The sequence below is a fragment of the Ruditapes philippinarum genome, unplaced genomic scaffold (genome assembly GCF_026571515.1).
Source record: "Ruditapes philippinarum isolate M1 unplaced genomic scaffold, ASM2657151v2 ctg2521_1_1_1_1, whole genome shotgun sequence".
NCBI classification, from domain to species: domain Eukaryota; kingdom Metazoa; phylum Mollusca; class Bivalvia; order Venerida; family Veneridae; genus Ruditapes; species Ruditapes philippinarum.
The window spans coordinates 2,278-28,158 of record NW_026853420.1 but is presented as its reverse complement, the minus strand read 5'-3'; the positions used below and the strand labels follow the sequence as shown (position 1 = coordinate 28,158).

The window sequence follows — 25,881 nt, the reverse complement described above, 5'->3', positions numbered from 1 at the left end:
CTGCATTAGCTATGCAGCAACCATATGGGAAGGTTAAAATATTACAAGTGATAATATAACAGAATAAACTTACATGAAGTCTACTGGTTGTAAGAATTTAGGGCTGTCAGATAAATCAGTCAATCTTCCAAGATTCTCCACACAACATGAACCTGAAACATATCAGCATAATCATATTGGTTTCAACATGTTTACATACATGACATTTACAATCAATACAAGAAAGGATTAGATTGGAAGCAAACTTATGCTTATTGGAGTCTTTTCCTAATGTAGAAGTATTTGTTCAAAATAAGGCAAGTACTTTTGTCATTTGATGACAAAGAAGACTGTTATATCATTAAAACACAGAAGAATTTCAATAGTGTTGAGAAAATAAAAATCATGCATCCTCAGAACACACAAAGCTAAAACAGTGAATAAAATTTGGGCAAGAGAGTACCATTTACAGAAAATCAACATATGTCATGTCATGCTAGAACACTGGACATAAAATCTTAAAATATATTATTTGCTTGCCTTAAAACATTGATTCAAAACCTGTACAAGGTATTCCAGTGTGGGTTTACTGTGCTAATTTTAAATACATGAATCAGAGATGAACATTGAATGGCTTTCAACATAGATTTACAGAAAACCATTACAGACGTATACATAAATTTGAGCACCAAAAATGAACTCTGATGTTTCTAGATCATCCATGTTCATTTATGTACACTAAAAACGTTCAGCAGGTACAGCATGGCAATATGACATTTTCTATTCCTGTTAATATGGATTGAAAATTTTAATCTTGAAAATTATAATACATAAATGAATAAATGCTGGGTTTTTTTTCTATATAACAGGAATAATACAAATTAATTACCCATTAGAACACTGACATCTCCACAGTGAAGGCCTTTAGACCAGCGTTTCTTTACACTCCGAACAAATAGTGTGCCCACATGAGCTCTTCGTAACACATTGAAACGATCTCCTGTTAACAACTGAAAAAAAAACAGAAATAATAATTAAGAACTTCTTTCAAAATGCATCTATAGAAAATTCTAAACAAAATTTTTTTTAGCATTTCCCTGATGAAGGTCTTTTCACCCTTTACCATTTTCTTTGAGTACAGTATTTTTCAAATCATTGAATAATCAGGTAGTATTTTGGTCAGACATAAAAAAATTCATTTATGTTTAAATTATGTATTAATATAACTTCTCATCAAAATTAAACTGTATACTTGTAATTAAAATATTCTTCACCTAAAACCAAACAATGTCATGGATTACTTCATTTTAAGCTAATTAAAGACAAAAACAGTGGTAAAAATCCTCATTTACACAGTTTAAGGCTGCATTAACAAGATTATCTTTAATCTTTTACTGCTTTTATTTTGATTTTAATTGACAAGTCACACATACAATAAATTGTAAAAGGTTATACCTCGGCATCTATGTACATTCTATGTTGTTTACAGAACACTTTCTTGTCCTCCTGAAATCTACACTGGTCTTTCCGTGCACACATAAAGTGGTAATTTGACTTACAACCCTTTGTGTTACATCCCACTGTGGCTCCTGCTTTATCACACAAGTCACATCTCTGTTCAAGCAAAAAAATAATAATGTTAATAAAAAATTGCTTTTAGCTTCCTTTCCTTTGTGTGGTATGAGTTAAAATAATTTTGGTTGGGTTTTAAACCACACCAACAAACATAACACTGAAACTTTCCAGTTTAAGGCCTGAAATAATGCACAGAATGGCTTCGGAGGTATTCCTTCACCTGTAAATATGGATGATTATAATATACTGTGTCGGTGTGACATAAAACCCAGTAAAAAAAAATACTGGTAGAGGACAAGTTCAAGTCTGTGCACAATTTCAGTCAACAGTGGAAACCTTAGTAGAACATGAACCTTCCCAAGATAACTGGATAGCATATAAGTGTTTTAGAATTTCAGATTTTATTGTTTACCACACAAACAACCACTAATACAACCATCAAACTATCAAGATAGATTGGTTAAACAACAAAACAAATCTTGCATTATTTTTATTGACATTGGACTAATAAAAGTTAAAATCAAAATAGACCTACCAAACAATGAAAATCCTATTGAAAATTAGTAAAAATTTTAAGTATCTTGTAATTTTTATATTAAAATTTCATTATATAGAAACAATCTTTTACTCTAATACCATAACAAAACTTGCTTGATTTATAGTTTGTTTGTTTGTTTTGGGTTTTACGTCACATCGACACAGTATAGGTCATATCATGACATTCCAGCTTTACTGGTGGAGGAAGACCTCAGGTGCCCTTATGTGCATTATTTCAGGCACGAACGGGCATCTGAGTAGAACCACCGACGTTCTGTAAGCTAGCTGGATAGCTTCCTCACATGAAAGAATCCAAAGTCCCTGTCGGGATTCGAACCAACAGCAACAGTGAGGGGCAAGTGGTTTGATTGATTTATAGAATCGCATATGCACTTTAACTGTCCAATTTTCTACACTCAAACAACTCATCATTTTCCATACAAAAGAAAAGCATTTAAGAACTTACCAACATTTTGCCCCTACTAAAGGCCTCTACAATATTCTTAAGTTCACCATCAGCATCTTCATAAACCTCCGCCGACCATAATGCGCAGTTTATATGACACCAATCATCTTGTCCACAGTACAATAATCGTCCAGCATCCTTTATATAAAATATACAATTTCTAAAAAGGGCGTCTCTTACAGAATAACTAAAATACTACCAGTATTAGCTAACTACTATAACAAGTAGGGCTTAACTATAAAATAAGTTCTCAACATTGAGCCAAATCAATAAAACTACTTAATTCCATATATGTCAGTTCTTTTCTTTTAATTAAGGCAACACAATTCAGTGTATTTACCAAAATATAGGTTGAATTTTTTATCTTAATGGATTAAGATAAAATGTGTACAATAACTTCAAAGGTTCCTTTCTAATCATGTTAATTAACTTGAATTTGGAAGACTGTCACCAAAAGCACATTCCTTTGAAGTTTGATTCTTCCTCTTCTTAACCCTTTACCACATGGATACATTTTTAACGCATGTGCGACAATTGCAGATCAAGATCAGCCTGTACCTTTGTGCAGTCTTATCAGTATCTCCACTGTTTGCTTTTCAGTCAAAATTCTTTTATGAATCTAAAAGCAAACAGTGGAGATCCTAATCAGAATGCGTGGATGTGCAGGCTGAACTGGATCTGCAATGGTCGCACTAATGTTTAAACCCGTGTCCATGTGGGAAAGGGATAAGATACATCATGTTATAATTATAAAATATAAAGTAAGGCACTTACATTCGCTTCCTGGTCACCAAATGTCTGACAGAACATACACTTTCTTTCATCATCACCATCATACATCTGACCTGGCTCATAATCTTCCTCATCTATGTACATAATAAATATTTTGTGATGTGTCACATGAAAAAGATGCCAGATAAAGTATTAGAAAAGTCAAAACTAATAGTTGGTCTAGCAGGGTCAATAAAATCTGATTTTGACTAATATGTCCAATTGTCCATTTTATCTGAATATTTTTTTTCTTACTTTTCAGTTCAAAGATTTTATCTTTTTGTTTGTTCGAATCATTCCTTTTTTTTTTTTTTTTTTTTTCAGTATGATATTTCTGAAGTAAATTCTTGAAACATTTCACTGGGCCAGTTTATCCCACAGCCTGTATGGACCAGTGAAATGTTTCAAGAATTTACTTCAGAAATATCATACTGAGAAAAAAAAAAAAAAAGGAATGATTCGAACAAACAAAAAGATAAACAATTGATTTTGCTGCCCTTGTCTTGTCATTAAAGTCTGGCTCTCAACCAAGGGATTGTAGGTTCAAGAACTATTGGGGTATCAAACATGCTATCTCATGGTTATTTATTTTATAAATCAAACTGAAGATTCGAACTTTATCACAACCAAGCTAAAATGACCCCATGTTTAAAATATTATCATGAACTAACCAATTGGCATGTATTTTTTTACAGGTGTTGCCGTCCTCCTCTTGAATGGCGATGGTTGAGGTGACCGTGGCACTTCTATCCGCTCTAACCACTGAGCATAAGTATGGTCATTGTTAGGAGGCAATGTAGCATCTGGTAACATTCCACTGTAATAATTACATTATACATCTGGGTAAGGATAATTCACATCTAAGTAAGGAAAATTGAAGAGTTCTGACGAAAAATAATTATATCCATGAAAGATAAATTATTTTGTTGAAATAGCTTAAAGGAATCTTTGAGATTTTAATATTTTTTTATTAAATCATCTGTAATCTAATAAGTTGTCCCATTTCATCATTTATGTAATGGCAGTGTGCTACCCATATAGTTTTCCAACTTGGGAAAAGAATGCCTTAGAATTCAGAACTCAGCCTCAGAAAATGCTGCTCATGTAGTTTTTTCCACTTAGGGAAAACAATGGCTTATAAAATACTTAGCTGCAGCCTCAGAAAATGCAGCTCATGTAGTTTTTTCGAATTGAGAAAAGAATGGCTTAAAAATACAAAACTGCAGTCTCAGAAAATATCTATCACTAAGCAAGAGCACATCAAAAGTAATAGCCATAAGTTGGGCTGCCAAAAAATCCATACTTAGATAAAGTGGGTGTAAAATCAAACTATTTTGTCATTCAAAACAGAAATAAAATATTGTAATATACACTTACTCTGGTAGACTTCTCATGCTGTACCAATGTCTACATGTCTTCACGTTAAACCATGGAAACACTTTCTCTAGTTGCTGTCAAATAATGCAAGTGTAATAAGTTTTATTAGCTATGCATGTATAACAAAGCTGTAGATAGTAAAGACTAAATTTCATGATTTTTTTTCTTATATTCATTCTAAATATCAACTTGATTTTCAGTTTCCATGAATATATGATACATTACTAATACATTTTGTGTAGATATAAAATAGGAAAGCAAACTTTGTAATTCACTAATTGTCATACCATGACAATCTAGCTTTGCAGGTGGTGCCTGGTAAAAGGATCCCAGGAACACTTTGCAACACACTTGTCAAGAAATTAGAACTGCCTGTTAACTTCCAAAATACCACAACTACTTCCTTACAAACAACACAATAACATATCCTTTACAGGGTTTTAAATTATCAGGGGCAACACGTTTAAAATCAGGAATCTTAACCCCGATTATTTTATAAGTTACTAAATTTCAGATAAAATATAATTATTACCTTAGCAAATATTGATTTAGCAGACTGTGTGGCTTTCTTCCTGGATGTTCTAGCTTCTTCTTCATTATCCAGGTAGGTTTGTATTACACGTAATATATCCTCACAAAATATTACCTGTAACATAACCAATTGTATATAAGGACCTGTTTTGTTTTTTTTTCAGTGATATTCTCAATTATACAAAGTAATTCAGGGTGGGGCCTGTATTTAGCCATTTATATTGTCATATTTAAAGAAAACAAGGTAGTTTAAGGCCTGTGTTTAGTTAATATCATCATTCTCAAACAAACAAGGTATTTTAAGGCCTTTTTTTTGCTGACATTGTCATATTCTCATGTGTACAAGGTACTTTAGGTCCTTTCTTATAGCCGATAGGGAAAACAATTCTTTTTTCCCCAATTCAGACAGTCAAAATTCTCAAACATGAAATTATCTTTTTTTCATTCTAATTTTATATCACTGTTTATTAAAAGTAAAGCGAAAATATGAATTAAAACTATATTTTGTATCTGTTTAAAAGATTACATACAAACTTACCACACTTTTGTAGTCCCCAGTTTTCATTTTCTGAGCAATTTCCATCAAATCTTTCGGAAAATTATTTTCAGTCTCTTTTATCTCTCCTACAACATGTTCATTCCTGGAATCATCCACATTAAAATGTACGCGAGTATTTCTTCTCTGAACAACTTCCCCTTTATTTTCAGCGTGCCTGTTGTTGGCTAAATCTGACGGCCTTAGTTCTTAACACCTGAAATTCCAACATTCACAACTTGCACATTTAAACAGCATTAAAGCTTTTTGATTGAGTAAACGCTAACACTGTTTCCTTTACCTTCAAATGGTGTGACACCCCGCTGGACTAACCCTTCTGCTTCTCCATTTTTAACTCATCGTCGATTCTTTTCTGGACCTAAGAATCGTCATCTTGTGGAAGCTCAGAAACTCCCAAAGTTCATGATTATCCACGTATTATGAATTATCACATTGAATTTCTTCAGTTTTGCTATTAATTTCACTTTCATCATCACAACCTTGCACTTTACTGACATAATCACTAACTGTTTGTTTATCACAGATCATAGTTTTATCTTCCACCATTCCTTTATTTTCAACAATTTCACTGGTGGCACAATCCTTACTTACATGACAACCCTTGGTTACAGGACAACCCTCATTAGGAGGGAAGCCCTTATTAGGGTCATTATTATCATTATTATCACAGCTTTGCTTTGTATTCTCACTATTCACAGTATTTATCACATGTTCAGCAATGTCAGAATTATCACCAACAATATTATTAGTCTGAGACAGCGAGTTATCACCGGAATTATCATTAGTTTCCATAGCAACATGGTTTTCTCTTGAATTTGCGTCGTTTATTGTATTACCAAACTCATTTACGCAAGCTTGTTTTAACTTAGTATCAGTCTGAAGACTTTTTTCACAAGAATCTTCTGTGTTTGACTCATGATTATCAATGTTTGAATCTTCAACAAAACCGTTAGTCAACCCTTTACTATTGCCACAATTTAACAACTGTTTAATTTTTTCAAAACTTTTCATGTTTCTTTTCACCCTTTCCTGTGTGGTCTCTGTATTTCTAGTGTTGTTTAATGTGTAGGATTTCTTCTGTTTTTCTGGAGTTTGATGCGAGGGCAGTGCTTGCTGTTTTGGAGGAGATTTCTGAAAAAGAGGATAAACATACATAACCTTGTGAACATTTTTATATTTTACGATTTTCTTGAAAATTAAAACCTATACATTATTTTCTAGCATACATTTTTTATTATTAAAAGTTTTAGTTTGGTTAAATATAAAGGAAATATCAACACGGGAGACATTCACTAAAAGCAGCCTGCAACAGTACATGGCCATACAGGACCATCTATAAGGCATCCAGCAAGGTAACAAACAAAATGGGGGAAAAAAGGGAGGAGAAAGGACAGTGTGTATCAATCAAGTCACCCTAACACTTTATTGTTATATGGTTACTTATAACTACAGGTGGAATCCATGAAATGTATAGCACCTGGGGTTTTAAATGCTATGAACTTCCAGACCCCAAGCATGCATATTTTTAGGTATAAGCAGGCACCCGAGTAGAACCAAGTAAAGATGACTTTTGAAGATATCTCTAGAGAGCTCCCTTCACATGAATGAATCCGTTGACATTGTAAGGCATGAATCAACAGCAATGAGGGTTACATGATTCGAAGTCAGTAACTTAGATCACTCTACCACAGAGGCCAAATCTTAAGCATACACAAATATAAAATGGTATACATTGTAATAACATAAAACTAAGTCTATTATCCTATAGATAAATGTTACCTTTTCCTGTTTAAGTATATATTGCGATGATTTAGAGAGTATTAAAGACTGTAGAATATTTTCCAGGCCAAGCCTTAATTCTCGTTTTAATGTACTCTCCCATTCAGGACAGCCAACAGGAAAACATTTACGGCAGTAAAAAGAGAGATCTTCTGGTAAATACGACAATATTTCATACATTTCATCTGGAAAAAAAAATTGATAGAAAACTAATGTTTATCTACCATAAAGAATTCTGAAAAAGCTGAAAATGGTTAATTCTTATAATAGGTAATGTCTTGGTTTAGTTAGGCTTTAATAATAATAGTAAAGGAAATCTAAAGATTTTCTGAATAAAATATTTTCTAAACTAATATATTTAAGTAAAAATTTTTGATATTCATCTATGTTTCAAGCACATTTCTTATATTGCCACCTTAGTGCAGTAATGTGTTAACTTATAAAACTTAGTAAGAGATAAACAGTCATTGCACTAAGGTGATGATATGTTATCAAAATTTGTTTACAAAATTCATATTAAACAAACTAGATGTTAGTTTATTGACCAATAGACGAAATAGGTTCAAAACAATAGACGTGTATCATGTTTAATTAAAACATCAATATTTCAAGTACTCAAATTTACACCATACCTGTAAGGCCTTCACATTTTGAATGTACCCAGCTCTCACACATGTTACACTGGATCATCTTTGACTCCCAGTCATCATCCGAGTAACATTTCCGACATATAGGACAGAAATTACCCTTGTCCATCAAACGACCACATTCAAAACACAGTGAAAAATCATATGTCCATGTGGCTTGGGAGTCCGAACCTGGAGTTGTTGCCCCACAACTTTTACATTTCTCACACATTTTGTACAAATCTGTAAGAAATCAGGAGTACAAAACTTTTATATTATGTGAATAATGTTCAAACATTAAGAGAATAAAATAAAGTTTACAGGATACACAGAGAACCTCCGAGAAGAGGTAACAATTTGTATGATCCTCCTCTACTTAAGTTTACATTACTTATAAGTCACTCAAATAACATTTTAAACCTAAATTTTGTACAAGGGATTTTTGCAGTTTGCGTCAACAACTATTAAGTATTAAATACCTCAATCAATGGGCGGGTGTCTTGCAACAATATCACTTACACATGTTTTCAAGTGGGGCTGCTCATTAATAATTATGACTCAAAACATATACATACCCTGACACACTGATCAAAGCAAAATATTTAAAATGGATACAAATTGTTTCCTCAGAAATTTATAGAATTCAGCAAATTTTCTTTCCAAAAATATTTTAAACACTAACACACTTCAGCTTTTCAAAACATTGTACATGTATATCAAAAAGTCATCAAATAGACTGGGCTCAGATTATAGTTTGGTTTCAATAGGACTCAGAAAGGTACAATAAAGGGAACATTTGAACCTTTGTCTGATATTAGACACCAGAATACATATAATTCCCTATATCTCAAATTGTGACTGATTAACAAGATGAAAGAATTATCCACCTAGATACTGCACTTCCAGTAAATTATATTATAAATATTTTATACTTACCCAGATATTTTTTCTTTTAGAAGGTTTAGTGGGATAATTAGGTCCCAGACAACCAGGATGGTAGGTGTTCTGACATTTATCACATTGTAAAAGCTGTAATGAAAGATAAAATATAAGATACACGTACACTTTCTACGTAATATGACTTTACATGGAAACTTTAAGTGTGTATAATAGTGTCTATTAAGTGCTGATCCCTAGGCAATCAGCCTTTGCCACCGGTATAAAGCCAAACCTGTGTTATGCCAAATACAATGAACATTTAGATTTCCACTATGATAATTAAAATGAACTCTTTAAAATCAGGCACAATAGCTGATACAAAAAAAAACAACAAATATCACGAAGCTGATCCACAAACTAGTCAGCTTCGTTACTAATTCATCTAAAGTCAAAGCTTACAGTATGAATATACTTACATTATTCTGTCTCCCACAAACGTGACAGAACTGACATGCTGCACATATCCAATCGTCATAGTGATCGGGCGTCGGCTGTTCCCAATCCTCCAAACAAAACTCGTGGAACGGCTCACAACATATGTTACAATATATCATCTGAAATAAAAAAATTTAATTCTCACAAATAGGATTTTTCTTGTATGTAAGACGGGATTTTCAACTGTCTATATCAGTGCTAGAAAAACTCTTAACACCCCTGTATAAGACAAATTGCATGCTTAAAATGCTGTTATTCCCCTGATCTTTTTTTGAATGAATTTCTTGCTTAAGATTATATTATTTTGCCGTTATAAATGAAGTTGTAAATTCAGTAGCCATTTTTAGAAGGAACAAGATTGCATTTGAGAAAAATGCTATGCCACCGCATTAATACAACACTAAATAGTAGAATAGGAACAGATTTTTTTTTGTTTCTATACAATTTTGAAGATTGTCATAATGCATAGATCCCTGACCTTATAAATAATCTAATTCTTATTATCAGATTAGTGGTTAAATCTGTTGTTAACTCAATAAAAGATCATGTAGGAATATATCAATGCACTCGAGTTTTTAGTGAATTTGGTGGCGAAGGTCATATTTCACACAGCCTAAATTTTATGACTACATCAAAGGACAATACAGTAAGACACTTTATCAAAATCTAGGTCAAGCTGAAATCAAGGTTCACTTTACATCTTAATCTGTGCACATGGTTCAAATTTCTTAGCTGTGCATCAAAGGACAAGAAAGTAGGTCACATAATCAAAATCTAGGTCACCTGATATCAAAGTTTCAATTTTACAACTAAAACTGTGCACATGGTTAAAATTTCATTGCTAAGAAAGTAGGTTACTGTCTCCTTGGGGAAGGCAAAATTTTGGACCCAAGGGTTTAATTCAAAACAATCTTGATACAGATCCACCAAACAACATTTCAAGTCAAATATCTAAGCTGTAGCTTTCTCCCATTCAGAAAACATTTGTTTTATTTTCTGTTTTTACTATTTGTACATAATAAGAATCACTGACACCGGGGCGGGGCTAATTTTGACACTAGAGGCAAAATTTGAACAACTTTGGTAGAGTACCTATAAATGATATCATTTAACAAATATTAAAGCTCTAAGCCTTGAACCTTCAGACAATAAGATTTTTTGATTTTTTTACTATATGTATATATTGAAAATCAATGACCCCCGGGGCATGGGCAATTTTGACCCCAGGGCTATAATTTGAACAATCTTGCTAGAACTTCACTTCTCAATGTTTCATGCAAAATAGCTAACCTTTAGCATTTGTCAATTGCTAGAAGAAATTTTTTTAAAGTTTTACTAGAAGTTTTTACTATATACATATAAGGAAAACCAATGACCCCCAGGGCGGAGCCGATTTTGACCCCAGGGCTTTAATTTGAACAATCTGGGTAGAGGTCTACCAGACAATGCCTTATGCAAAATATCTAAGCTCTAGGCCTTTTGGGTCTTTACAAGAAGGTATTTTAAGTTTTTACTCTATGTACATATAGTGAAAATCAATGACCCCTGGGGCGGGGCCAATTTTGACCCCAGGGCTATAATTTGAACAATCTTGGTAAGGGTCTACCAGACAATGCCTTATGCAAAATATCTAAGCTCTAGGCCTTTTGGGTCTTTACAAGAAGGTATTTTAAGTTTTTACTCTATGTACATATAGTGAAAATCAATGCTACCCCTGGGGCGGGGGCCGATTTTGACCCCAGGGCTATAATTTGAACAATCTTGGTAAGGGTCTACCAGACAATGCCTTATGCAAAATATCTAAGCTCTAGGCCTTTTGGGTTCTTTACAAGAAGGTATTTTAAGTTTTTACTATATGTACATATAGTGAAATCAATGACCCCCGGGGCGGGGCCGATTTTGACCTCAGGGCTATAATTTGAACAATCTTGGTAGAGGTCGTCCAGACAATGCCTTATGCAAAATATCTAAGCTCTAGGCCTTTTGGGTCTTTACAAGAAGATTTTTTAAATTTATTCTTATAATTCCTTTTGGTTGCCATGGCAACCAGATTTCTGCATGGAATGAAATTCTTTGAACAACTTTGGAAGCCCTTCACCCAAGGATCAATCCTGCCAAGTTTGGTTGAAATTGGACTAGTGGTTTTTCACAAGAAGATTTTTTAAGTTCACTATATAATTGGAAAATTAAACGAGACTTACCTTGGTTAAGTCGATGTTTGATTGAAATTCTATGAGTCAAATGAACACTTGAGGGATTAAATGAGATAGTACTGCGCATGCGCCAATTCAGTCTTTAAAGCATTTTGGCATTATTGCCTAAAAATTTTAAGAAATCTGCGATTTCTATACTGAAGTCATAAATGAACACAAATTTCATACATAATGGGATGGGTGTGGAGGGCATTTAATGGCCCCACTCCCCGACGGGAGTAGTTTTTTGGATCATATGAACCAGCAGGTGTACACAAATGTGCATATTCTGTTTTTATTTCCGGCTTCATCAAATCTCTACGTAACAAATTTATTTGTCTATTTAGAGTGACCAAAAGAGCCAAAACATCATTTACAATTTTCAATTAACTCACCAATATTTCTCATTTTGTTCACGTTCCAAAAATTGCCATTTTGTTTCACTGATTTCACCAAATGAGTGGCAGCTTTGATTACAGAAGTCTCAACATTCTGTAATTTTTTATCATTTGTTCTAGCACCTTGTGATATGGCATCCCATATCAAATGATTTGTTTTTAACAAAACTAGACTTGTCACAGTTTTCAGTCTAGGCATTTTGTTTCATCTTTTAACAAGTTCTGAATAACGTTCATCTTCAATTCCTTCCTGAATAATTTCATTAACGTTCTCGGACAATGTTTCATCAAACACTCTTATCGCAGTGTTCTTGCATTTTAAAACCTCTTCGCCATGGAAGAGAAACGACTGTCAGTGTTTTTGCGTTTTGTCACATTCGCGTTTTCGTCTACGCGATTTTCAACCGGAAGTTCATCTTCCGAAGGCTCAGGCACGTAAGAACATTCGTCCTGCGTACTCAAAACTTTGTTCAAAATAGTCCATTCTGTTGCTAACACTAGTTCAACTTTTTATCTTGTTCGTTCATGGACTCTTGAATTTGTTTGCAAACAACGTCAACATTTTATCATTAGTATTCGCGACCAACGTCAGAATTTTCCTTTTCCCCGGATTTACCGGGTTGCGCGGTGATTTTCCTTTTTGACGAATTTGCTAATTTATTTGCCTTTCCAGGCCTTTCCGAACTACGTTCGGACCTGTCTCTTGTTTTTCCCCTTTCCCAGAGGGAAATTCTTCCGGCAATTTCTTACTTGATTCCGCCATTATTTTATGTTGAACACCACGTTGTTACAACGAAAAATCCTATTTTTACACAAAATACACAATGATATAAATATCGAACGTCGTCCGATAATTCAATTTGATGAATATTTCTCAAAATATATCCGATATTTAACAACAAAAACTCGATAATCTTATTGTTAAACCCGCGTTTACAAAATTATTTGATATGAAATTAGCGTGTCGTCTTTACGACGGCATGCAGCAAACTGAATTGGGCGGCATGCGCAGTACTATCTCATTTAGACCGAAAGTGTTTTGACGAAATAGAATCTATATAACACACACACACACAAACAAACACACACACACACACACAGGTGAATCGCTATATGCCACCGCATCGCAGATGCTGCGGTGGCATAAAAATCAAATACTGGCTTCAAGTACAGACCTAAATAATTAGCTGATGGTTAACTGTTTTGCAAAGCCAAATTACGAAAGTAAATAAGTTTCACCCCAAGCTAGATACAACTGACACAAACAAAATATATAAATAACTGGTAGATGATCAAAAGACGACACCTCAGATGTCCACATTTTTGTTTTCAAAGTTTATCTTCAAAATTGATTTAATGTGTGAAATTTTAACACATTTATGGTAAAATCCAAGAGGCTGGTTCCACTAACAGACTTTAATAGATAACTTACCAGTAATCACCAATTTCTCTGTGAGACTAACAGACTTTTGAAAATAAGGGTGCTTAACAATCTATTGACTAGCGATTTTCATTTGCATTATTATTCATAAACATACAACTGACCTCATGTTTACCAGCACTTCCACACAGGAAACACAAGGCTCTAACACTCATAGCATTTGATATTGTTAAAGCCATCCCATAATTCCAAGCTGAACCTAAATCACATTTACCCTGAAAAAAAGACATATACAAAGGATATATTATAGTACAGTACATAGGCCAGTCTAAAATCTGACTGTACATTTTTTCCTTTAGGCCTAGTGAATTTAGCAGCTTCACTTTGAAATCTTTAAAATGAACAATGGCTAGTTCCTATTAAAAGATCGGAGGCCCATTCAAAGATTTAAGCTTGGTCAATGCCAAGGTAATTTTTTTCTCTTCCTCATTATATTCTTGTACTGTCAATCCTGTGTTAAAGAACACCTCTAAATGAAGATAACCCTGTAAACAAAGACCATTTTTCTGATATCTTATCATTGACTAATGGATTAAACTAACCTATAATATAGACCACTTTTCTACTAAGACCATGTTTTGCCTATATTGAGTGGCCTTTGATCAAAAGTTTCATTGTATGATAAATTTGTTACACTAGTGTTAATCTCTATAAATCATCATGTTAAGAAATGATTATATACCTTGAAGTCCACCTTGATAGGGTAGTACTTTGGTTGTGAAAGTAGACTTCCCCACTGCCTTGATGCAGGTAGAACTGACTGCAAGGTTACTGGATAACATTGGCCATCATTCTGTTTGGAAATAAAAATATAAATTGTATTCATTAGCATAAATATACAAAACTGACCATGTCATATGTAACAATGGTAAGAAATATGTTTCATAAAAAGCTAAAGTTGTAGCAATTCAACATAGCACATGTTTTCTTTTATGCTTAAATTTCTTTTAAAATCAATCTTCTCTTATGTATAAAAAACTAATAAACAATGAAACACACCAAAACAGCATACTGGTAAAATGTCGAAGACAGAAAAAAATTCCTACCCCTCCTTCTTTCTTTGAATATTTTTCCTGCATTTCCATCTTTTTCATCAACTTTGATGATATCTTTCCAGATTCTTTATTTCGTGAGGATATTCTTTCCAGCTGGAAATTTGGTATATCCTCGAATGTCAACTTTCTCACCTCTGTACTATGACTTCTAGTGGTTGTGCTTTGACCCCTAGTAACAATCCTCTGCTTTTCTAAATCAAATTTCTGCGAACTTGTTTGCTCAGGAAGTGGCTTGACTTCTTTTTCTGCAGGAATATTTTCATTTGGTTTCTCAGAGACATTATTATTGGACTGGGTTTCATCCTCAAGGAGAGTACCAGTCTGAGTTTCTAGTCCAAACACAGTCTGTGTGACCTCTGACCCTGGAATGACTGGTTCCAGGTTATCACCAGGAGCAAAATCACTTTGACCCTCCTGCCCATCACTTTCTGAGACAGCTCTTGTCCTTTCAATTCTTGGTACAGTTACATCTTTCTTTTTTTCATCGATGAATGCTTCTGTAGCTGAACGCTTGATTAAAGGCTTGGAACATCTTCGTTCCCTGAAAAATTGCGATCAAAAACTATTATAATGTAATATGAACCTTTATATCTACATGTGTATCCACTCCCTTGAGGCACAATTTACTTTAAAGCAAATCTGAATGAATTTATAAGCAGAATAAAAATTACCATGTTAAAACTGTTTCACTTAGAGGCACAGTTATAAAATTCAGGTAATATAATAGAATATGAATAACTAGATTCTCATCCAAACTTTGGGGAAAATTAGGGTGTATGAGCCTGGTCTATGTTATATATTTTTGTTATGTATCTATATTTCATTTTTCTTAATTTTCAAAAGTTTTCAAATTCTATCGCGAGGAAATGGGTTTTCTATAAGATGAAAATCAAAATCAACACTGCATGCTTTTCAGGTAGGAAAACAAATAATTTGAATATTAAACATTGAAAGGTACTAACTAGCATTGAATAATAATAAATTGAAATTTTGATATGCCATTTTTTTCCCAAAATACAAAGATGTTGCGGAAGATCAATACTGGCAAAGCTGGTGTGGATGAGAATCTAATTTATTTGCTATTGCCTAACTAAAATTTTCAGTTTAATAGTTTCCATTCTAATAAACAATTTGTGTAAAGGCAAACAAAATCTGACCAAAAACAAATAAATACAATAATATTTTCAAGAATAGTTCATATTTTCAAGAATAGTTCATTCAAATAAAGGGTAGCTATGTAAATGTGAAGTATTATTTTTAGATGTTTGTCAAGTGAAACTCATTGACTACTTAATGGCAACAGAACTCTCATGTTATCAAAGACCCTACCAAATCTGAAGGCTATAGGTGACCTATTGTGGTGATGGGCAATGCAACCAAAATTAACAGTTTTTGAGTTCATTTCATAATTTGACAGGTTTTTGTCCGTTATAATCATCAAAGTTTGTTCCATAAATGGGTGAACAGAAATATACAAAGCAACATATCCTCGGTTCTTTTAAGGAAGGCATAATAAGGTAAATTAATTACTAATATGCAATCTAATATCTTACATAAATGTGCTCCTTCTTTATCTATACAATTGTTAGCGGGCCTTTAAATGTTAATATTCACAATGACATCAGCAGTCCAACAAAAAAAGTATAGTCAGGCCTGTGCCTGCTAAAATTTTGTAATGTATTACCGCCAGGTAGATTTTAGAAAACGCACACGATACAAGCTGGCTGGCAAAAGTATAATTTACTTGGACTTTTTTTAACAATATAATTTCTTTTTTTTTGTACTTTTAATCATTTTATTCAAGTTAAGCGCCGTACAATATAAGAAATTGTACACATTACTTCGGACCTCACAGCAGTATAGTGACCTCCCAGTCGGCCTCAAACATTGAAAGATTCAAAGTTTGCCAGCTGCCTGAACGGTCACTATAATTCTATAAGGCACTCAGTGTTGTTTACTATTTAAAAATGATGCAAAGAAATTCATATAAGGACATAGGTTATACATATAACACAAACTTTAAATGGGAAATAAAACAACACAAGCAAAACAATGAAAAAGGAAAAACAAGAGGGCCATGATGGCCCTGAGCTCGCTCACCTGTATATAGGCCCCCAGAGCGGGGCCAGTTTAAACCCTAGGGCTTTTATTTGAACAAACTTGGTAGACACCCACAAGAAGATGTTTCATGCTAAACATCTAAGCTCTAGCTCATTGGGTTTTTTAAAAGAAGATTTTTAAATTTTTGCTATACACATAAAATGAAAATCAATGACCCCCGGGCGGGGCCAATTTTGACCCCAGGGCTTTTATTTGAACAAACTTTGTAGACACCCATTAGAAGATGTTTCATGCTAAATATCTTAGCTCTAGCTCTTTGGGTTCTTTAAAAGAAGCTTTTTAAGTTTTTACTGTATGCATATAGGGAAAATCAATGACCCCTTGGGGCGGGCCAATTTTGACCCCAGGGTTTTTATTTGAACAAACTTAGTAGACACTCGTTAGAAGATGTTTCATGCTTAATATCTTAGCTCTAGCTCTTTGGGTTCTTTAAAGGAAGATTTTTTAAGTTTTTAGTATATGCATATAGGGAAAATCAATGACCCCTTGGGGTGGGGCCAATTTTGACCCCAGGGCTTTTATTTGAACAAGCTTGGTAGACACTCACTAGAAGATGTTTCATGCCAAATATCTAAGCTCTAGCTTTTTGGGTTTTTTAAAAGAAGATATTTAAAGTTTTTTTCTTTCGGTTGCCATGGCAACCAGAGTTCTGCATGAAATTAAATTCTTTGAACAATTTTTAAAGGTGACCACCAAAGGAACATTCCTGTGAAGTTTGGATGAAATTGGCTTAGTGGTTTATGAGGAGATGTCATTTAAAGTAAAAGTTTACGGACGGACGCCAGAGGAAAAGCGATCACAAAAGCTCACCCTGTCACTTTGTGACAGTTGAGCTAAAAAAGAAATTCAAATAATTGTATAAATGGACACATGGCTGCATTTGAATAACAACTGCTAAGCACTACTTTCTATAAACAGTCAATTTTGTTAGATTCTATGAAGCCGTTGTCACCACTTCGGTGCCAGACGGCTGAGACCAGCTGTTTTATACAGTTGATTGTTGTTCAATATAAGTATTGCTATCTCAAGCTTTATGGAAGTAAGATAAATCTTACCACACTAAATATCTTAATTTGACTTGTCCATCTTTTAATCCGGACAAAACCATTTATTATTTTTAGTGAAAATCGCAAAATAAGTTCGCAAAATAAGTACACAGCAACCAGTACAGACCATGATCAGATGGCAAGGATGTGCCAGCTGATCTTAGTCTGCACTGGTTTTACTGATAGATTAAGTTGCAGTCAGCGGAACAAGGTTTAAAGACCAGTTTAAATTGAAAGAAGAAAGTGTATATTACACAAATTCAGACGTAGATCGTGTCCATTCATACAATTAAAGGTCAGTAAGAGCAACAATAGATTACCCAAGTGCCACACTAAAGCAAAAGAAAAAGCTAAAACTATACAGTTGTTAATTATATATCAAGCAAAGAAAGTTAAAAGCTTACAATCTAAATAACAAGCTACAGGGGCGGGTCAACCTTTTTTAAATACTTAAAGGGAGACACAGGCAAAATTTTCATTTCTTCGTTTTGAACTTTTCATTTATCATTCTGTAAATGTGTTTAACATGAATACACTGGACAGTCACAGGAACAAAACTTTCCTCCTTATAAAGAATACAAGAGCTGTCGGTAGGACAGCAACGCTCGACTATTCTTAGTGCTTGATAGTTAAAAAAAGCCTTGATAATGTAAAATTTTCTAAGTTAACAAAAGGGCAAAATTTTTCTTTAAATCCATGTTACAGTTTGAGGCCTTGAAGAGAGTCCTATTATGCTCTCAAAGAAGAGTATAACATTTCAACTTGTTTCAATAGAATATGAAAATATCTGATGTGGTATGAAAACCTAAATGTAAATTCTAAGTTGAAAAGGGGGCATAATTCTATCAAAATGCTTGATACAGTTACCTCTTCCTGTCTACAGGATGGGTCATGATGGTGAACAAGGGTGCAAAGTTTCAAAGCCATATGTCAATTGGCTTTGAAAATATTTGAGATATTACAAAAACTTTAACATAAATTCCAAGTCGAACTAGAAATGTGTCCATAGGACACGGGTGCCCCCACCGCGCCACTGTTCTGTCAATCTTTTTACTAAGTCAAGGGTAATATCTCTACAAATACTGGATAAATCCACAAGCGAAACCCCAGGTGCAAATCTAAATATGCTGAGCAACCTACCCATAAGGTTTAATGACTATGTCAAATCCTTTTTGAGTAACTTGCGACACAAGTTGAAAATTGCAAAAATTTTCTAAGTGAAGGGCAATAACTCTGAAAATACTAAAAATATCCAGAAGAAAATACCCAGGTGCACAACTACACATGCTGATCAACATTCCTGTAAAGTTTCATGACTCTAGGTCAAATACTTTTTGAGTTACGTGCGACACAAGTTGAAAATTGCAAAATTTTAATAAGTCAAGGGCAATAACTCTGAAAATACTAAAAATATCAACACGAAAATACCCAGGTGCACAACTACACATGCTGATCAACATTCCTGTAAAGTTACATGACTCTAGGTCAAATACTTTTTGAGTTACATGCGACACAAGTTGAAAATTGCAAAATTTTACTAAGTCAAGGGCAATAACTCTGAAAATACTAAAAATATCCAGACGAAAATACCCAGGTGCACAACAACACATGCTGATCAACATTCCTGTAAAGTTTCATGACTCTAGGTCAAACACTTTTTGAGTTACATGCGCCACAAGTTGAAAATTGCAAAATTTTACTTAGTCAAGGGCAATAACTCTGAAAATACTAAAAATATCCAGACGAAATTACCCAGGTGCACAACTACACATGCTGATCAACATTCCTGTAAAGTTTCATGACTCTAGGTCAAATATTTTTTGAGTTACATGCGACACAAGTTGAAAATTGCAAAATTTTACTAAGTCAAGGGCAATAACTCTGAAAATACTAAAAATATCCAGACAAAAATACCCAGGTGCACAACTACACATGCTGATCAACATTCCTGTAAAGTTTCATGACTCTAGGTCAAATACTTTTTGAGTTACATGCGACACAAGTTGAAAATTGCAAAATTTTACTAAGTCAAGGGCAATAACTCTGAAAATACTAAAAATATCCAGACAAAAATACCCAGGTGCACAACTACACATGCTGATCAACATTCCTGTAAAGTTTCATGACTCTAGGTCAAATACTTTTTGAGTTACATGCGACACAAGTTGAAAATTGCAAAATTTTACTAAGTCAAGGGCAATAACACTGAAAATAATAAAAATATCCAGACGAAAATACCCAGGTGCACAACTACACATGCTGATCAACATTCCTGTAAAGTTTCATGACTCTAGGTCAAATACTTTTTGAGTTACGTGCGACACAAAAGTGAACGGACGGACGGAAGGACGGACGGAAGGACGGACGGACGGACAAGGGTAAATCTAAATGCCCGCCACTAACGTGGGGGCACAAAAAGAGGCATAATTCTGTCAAAATGTTTGATACAGTTAACTCCTCCAGTCTACAGGTTGGGGTCATGCTGGTGAACAAGTGTGTAAAGTTTCAAAGCCTTAGTGAACTCTTGAAATGTTAAAGAACAGGCCAAATGAATGATTTAGGTTTGTTTCAATCATGCAATATCCACAATATCTGTTATTGTAACTTCCAGGGTTTGTTCTGTCAGTGGCATAATTTCGTTCAGCATATAAAGATATATTTACCCTTCAAACCCAACATATAGAATTTATACAGAAATTCATGCTGGGACTTATACAACTGTCATTTTAGCATGATTTGAGTAAATAAGATAATTTTGAAATGTTTGTCATTTATTTGCCTGAATATCCCTTTAATAATATTCTGTGAGTCAACTATTCTATTACATATCAAATCAATTTAAGAAAAATACATTCTTTCCATTGAATAAAATTTGTCTAATAGTTAGAAATGACATTAAAGAGAGTCTGGTTATACAAATAACCATTTAAAAGAGTTATCACAAGCATATGTAGCTAAAATTGAAGTACACAGCATACTATAAAGATACACAACACATATACGAGTACACAGCACTACAAGCGTAACTGATTACTTTAACACAGCACTATACACTACACAGATAGACTTACACACAGCCCTGTTTGAGAACGCCTTGTCCACCAAATTTTGGTTTATCTCTGCAATTATAAAATCATAATCATGAAATCTATGGAAATAAAATTATTCACTTACACACAAGCTTTCTTAATTGTCCCTGGGCCTCCGTACTTTTTCATGTCCCTGAAACAAACTCATCAGATAAACATCTACAATGTACATAGAAAATAGAATCAATTAAATATAGATAATAAAAGAAAATTGATCTACATTGTATATAGACACATATGTTTTGATTTTAATACATGCTATCATATGGTTGAGTGAACTACACCTCCTTTACAACATTCACAAACAAAAACATTTCAACTAATCATTATGAGTGAGACTTAAAAACAGGATTGGAGTACCACACTAAAACTGTATTCCAGTATATACCAGACAAAGTGTTTGAATTTTTAAATGCTAATATCACACCTTTTCACCCTTCAAAATGCACTTTTAGGTGTCAAAATCATCTATTCACACACGATTTATATACAATAATACTCACACATGATTTATATATGATTATGAATTAAAAATGTAAAAATCAGCGTAAAAAAGCGATATTTTTCTATCTTGTGATCATGAATTCTGCAAGCGCTTCCAACACTGTAGTGAGTTAAATAACAATGTATGATATCATAATGTAATTAAAATATATTATACTTAATAAGAATAACAAACACTACAGCTTACAGACAATGCCGACATATCCCGCAGTCTTGTCTGACGCAGCCCGGACACTGACGACACCTCATCTTCCTCTTGTAAAGATGTAAACCGCCAGCTCCGGTCAGCTTCTTGCTGATCTTTCCCCTTGCCGGAGATTTCTTCATAATCACAACACTATCACCAGACTGCTGTATGATCTCTTCCATTGGTCGATCATCATCAGACTCGTCATTTGCTGAAATATGTACATATCTGATTATTGACTGAATTTTTTAATTGGCATTGACATTTTGACCCTTGATATTTAACCAGTAATTACCAATTTCTCCACCAAGTGACTCGACTATTAACCATAAGATCTGATGTCCAAGATCAGTTGTCACTCAAAATTTCCCCTTGCCCAAGGATTAAACTAGCAAACCCTTGATTACAAATCCAATGCTCTCCCTATTGAGCTAAGCGACCGAGAATTGTATCTAGATTTTAATACTGTTGACAAGAACAATGAAATACAGAAAGTTAAACCCCTAACCTGCTTTACTCTCTTCATCTTTCTTCCACAACTGAACCTTATCTTTTGTTGGCAGTGCACTAAGACGTAATTCTGACTTCTCAGGAAATGTGGCCAGAGGTTGTCCTAGGACAACAGCTGCATTGCGACACACATGCTTGATCCTTGGACCTGGACCACCGCGTGGGGAGATTTCAACACTTCCTGTTGCAACTACAGGTATGGGTTCTTGAATGACAGGTTTTTCTGTAGGTAAACAAAGAAATTTAAATAGTTAAATAGTTTTTGTAAGTGCTATCAATTGGTTTAGACAATGTCTATAAACAGAGTACCCAGCAAGTCCTATCTACTCTTTCATGTTTTTTGGTAAAATTTGTTCAATTAGCTGCTAAACATAAGTTTTTATCACAAAATCTTCGCTAAGAAAGTTTCAAATTTTGTGTGTGTTTCATAATTTAAGTTGGGAATGGCTGAGTGGTTAACACGTCAGAGTAGTAATCTAATGATTGCTAGCCGCATGGGTTCAAACCCCGCCTGGGGCAAGTTGTTGTTTACTTGAGCAAGAAACTTTACACTCATTGATCAGTACTGGTTGGTTCCAGGAATAGATTTGAAAGTGTGTTTATAAGCTTAAAGCTTCCTACACAAACTAAAATACATTCTATATAAGCCAAGTGTTGAATGTATGAAAAGATATCAAAAATCCACCATTAGGAAGTAATAAACTTTCACAATAATTTTCAATAGCAAAACAAAACGATAACAATTGCTTTTCCCCTTTTACACACTATGATACAAACCATTTTATTTCCAATCAATAAAAAAAAAAATATGTACATGTTTACCTTGTTGAACTGGTTCTTCCTCTTCCACTTTATCCTGTTTATTGCGCAATAGCTCTTTAAATGCCCTCTTCTTTCTCTGTCGCTTCTCAGAACCTTCCCCAGCTTTCAGGGGTGATAACTCCTGTTCTTTTGTTGGCTGAAATAAGTGAAATTAGACAAATGAACTTTTGGAGTTGCAATTTTATCAAAAGAAACAACATAATAAGTGATGTGACAATGCAATTTTTTCTTTCTTTTTTTTATGTTCTTGACACACTGACAATTATGGCACGCAAAGAGATCTTCCAGCTTTACTGAAGGCACTTGAGTAGAACCACTTCCATAAAATACCTGAAAAGTTTCCTCAATTGAAAAGACACAAATACATAATTACAGATGTGTGAGCTAGGGATTCAAAAACATTTTCATATCAACTTTCAAGTAAGTACTAAATTCTACAGGGTACATTTTTTATTCTTGTCCTTCTGCAGTCTCTCAAATTATGTGAGTAAATAAGAGCAGAGGAATGAATTTTCCTCAACCCTGTGAGCCAACTTATATCACTTCAACAAACATTGTCAAGAAGGTTACCCCTATTGCAGATATAATTAAAGTTATTAAAACCATACTGCATCTACATAACTAGGAATATATACATACCGTCTCATCTAATGTTGGAGGCAATGGAGGAGGCGATATAGAAAGTGTTGGTGTTTCAGATACATGTATCGGAGACTGTACAGGTGTGCCTTTTCGTACGCTTTTCTTTACAGCCGGGGAACAAATCTCTTCAACTTTCTTTACAGCCGGGGAACAAGTCTCGACATCTACATAAACTGGCTCCTCGATCGTTACAGCTTTCTTCACCTCCCTCTTTTCCTCTACAAACAGCTCTGTCATCTCAGGTAAGGCTGGAAACCCAACTTGAAGAGCTTTCTTTATACGACAAAATCTACATTTTATTTTGTCAGGTATCAACTTACACTTGTCTGAAACAGTTACATATATATCAGTCAGTTTAAAGATTATTTCAATATATTATACACTTTTCATTACAATACAGAAATACCATAAGATAAACGAGTCTTAAGTTATCCACATTACTTGTACTGCTTTGTCTACTTTAGAAAAGCATAAACATAATCAGGAGTGAAGATTATTCATTATCAATAATTAGAATTTCTGAACAAATTATGCATGAAACAAATCCGTTGGAATTTTCTGCAAATATTTTAAAACAAGTCTGAATCACAGATGTTTGTGAAACATGTATGAGTACTATGACCCCCTCAATGGGAACCAATGAACTATGACACATGGTCTTATGATGATTTGTTAACTTTTTTAAGATCAGGACTGCTAATATGGTCATTGTGACAATGATATTCTGTGACACTGTCCTCATTGCCAAGTACTGGTGAATAAGCATATGGTTTAACTCTTCCACATAATGTAAATACGTTCTTAATTCATTATAAAACCTTTTTTGTGCAATGATTTTTTTTTTCAAATAAATCGAGGTCATCTATTTTGCATGACCTTCCATCACCCTAAATGTTAGCCTTGTTAGGACTACTATAAAGCGTTTGGCCAATTAAGAAAAGGCCTTTACCCAACTTTTATTTCTTGCACAAATATCACTGTGACAGGTGAATGGGAAAACACTCTGAACTGGGAAGAAAACTTGTATCATAAGTACATGTACATACCATTCTTATAACAGATTGGTTTGGTGAAAGTGCCTACATTAATGAACCATTTAATTTCCTTGTAAAATCTTCTACAAGACATGCAGGCCAATATCTTCTCATAGCAAACAGTCAAATCTGTTTTCTTTCCGCAGACAGCACAACTCTTTCTCTTTCGTCCCCTTTTCCCTGAAAACAGTATGTTCTGTACTATTACTCACTGCAAATGGCAAAATATGGCCTTTTTTAAAAAACCAGCATCAATGATCACAGAAACCTGTGACTAATAAGCCAGCAGCCAAAAAAGAAATTGATTTCTATGCCATGTGAACAGGGCCCGCTCAGAGATCATTTAAATATCAGTACTATTTAATTATATTTAAGACACCATCATGACAACTTGCTGACATTTTCATGAAGTTTGTATGGCACCGAATTACAGAAAGGATTCACAGTTTCCTATATATTCATAAAATATATCTACACACAAAGCAATTTACATTCAGTCATCTCTTGTAAGAAAAACAAGCAACTGTGTAAATATTTTCATTATAAAACAGTGCAAATTACAACATACCTTTCTCCATGACTGGTTTATCAGTTGGTACTGCCGTAGTGGTTTCAGCTTCATACTGTTTTGCTTGTTCTGCATATTTAGCTTCACGTTTCATTTCTGCTTCAGTGACCTCGCCAACGCTGCTTTTGACTTATTCAGGGCTGCCCTATTAAGTTGCAACTTGGCTTTCTGAACAATAGATGTTCCGTGTAACCTAGAGGCACCAAATCCCATCATGCTAAATTTCTGTTTCTCTGATGCCTTCTGAAACTGGGACCCTGCAAACAGACTGGTTCCCAGTTTGGGTGCTGCCAATGGACTGGTCATCGCAGACTTTGTAGGAGAGAACAGGGAGGACTCATATCATCAGACATTTGTAATTTCAAACTTGGTTTTCTGTCTTTTACCGTCCACTATGAGTGGTTGGTCAAGTAACCCTATACTGTTCGGACTGCCACTGAAACTGGACGGAAACTGTCTAAACTCTTTTTTCGTTCAAGTTTGAAAGTCAAGTCTGGTTGTTTTTCTGGTGTAGTTTCGACAATTTCTTCACATTTGGATTTTTTAATAAACAGTTGTATTTCACAGTATCTGATTCCAAGAACCTCTTATTTGGTTTAATCACCCGAGATGAACGCGAACTCTGTGTTGGCAATACAAACTCTCTTCGCTGAACTTGGACGGTTTCTTGGAAGCAGCAAACGGCGGGCTTTAGCTTGCTC

General features: G+C 34.2%; 1 protein-coding gene across 1 annotated transcript in view; it reads right to left on the bottom strand.

The window, feature by feature from the left end:
* LOC132736827 (uncharacterized) overlaps positions 1–25,511 on the bottom strand; it is a 39,205-nt gene extending 13,694 nt beyond the window's left edge. The window contains 26 exon segments of the mRNA XM_060724042.1: positions 74–152; positions 869–989; positions 1,435–1,593; positions 2,558–2,695; positions 3,332–3,423; positions 4,000–4,145; positions 4,706–4,779; positions 5,238–5,351; positions 5,775–5,980; positions 6,218–6,923; positions 7,572–7,756; positions 8,204–8,420; positions 8,423–8,440; positions 9,134–9,226; positions 9,553–9,690; positions 13,707–13,817; positions 14,285–14,395; positions 14,649–15,198; positions 18,145–18,156; positions 20,896–20,943; positions 21,605–21,815; positions 22,113–22,337; positions 22,937–23,072; positions 23,576–23,904; positions 24,625–24,792; positions 25,273–25,511. Coding sequence (XP_060580025.1) covers positions 74–152; positions 869–989; positions 1,435–1,593; positions 2,558–2,695; positions 3,332–3,423; positions 4,000–4,145; positions 4,706–4,779; positions 5,238–5,351; positions 5,775–5,980; positions 6,218–6,923; positions 7,572–7,756; positions 8,204–8,420; positions 8,423–8,440; positions 9,134–9,226; positions 9,553–9,690; positions 13,707–13,817; positions 14,285–14,395; positions 14,649–15,198; positions 18,145–18,156; positions 20,896–20,943; positions 21,605–21,815; positions 22,113–22,337; positions 22,937–23,072; positions 23,576–23,904; positions 24,625–24,792; positions 25,273–25,486 — 4,601 coding nt within the window. The 5' untranslated portion in view covers positions 25,487–25,511.
* Positions 25,512–25,881: the final 370 nt, after the last annotated feature.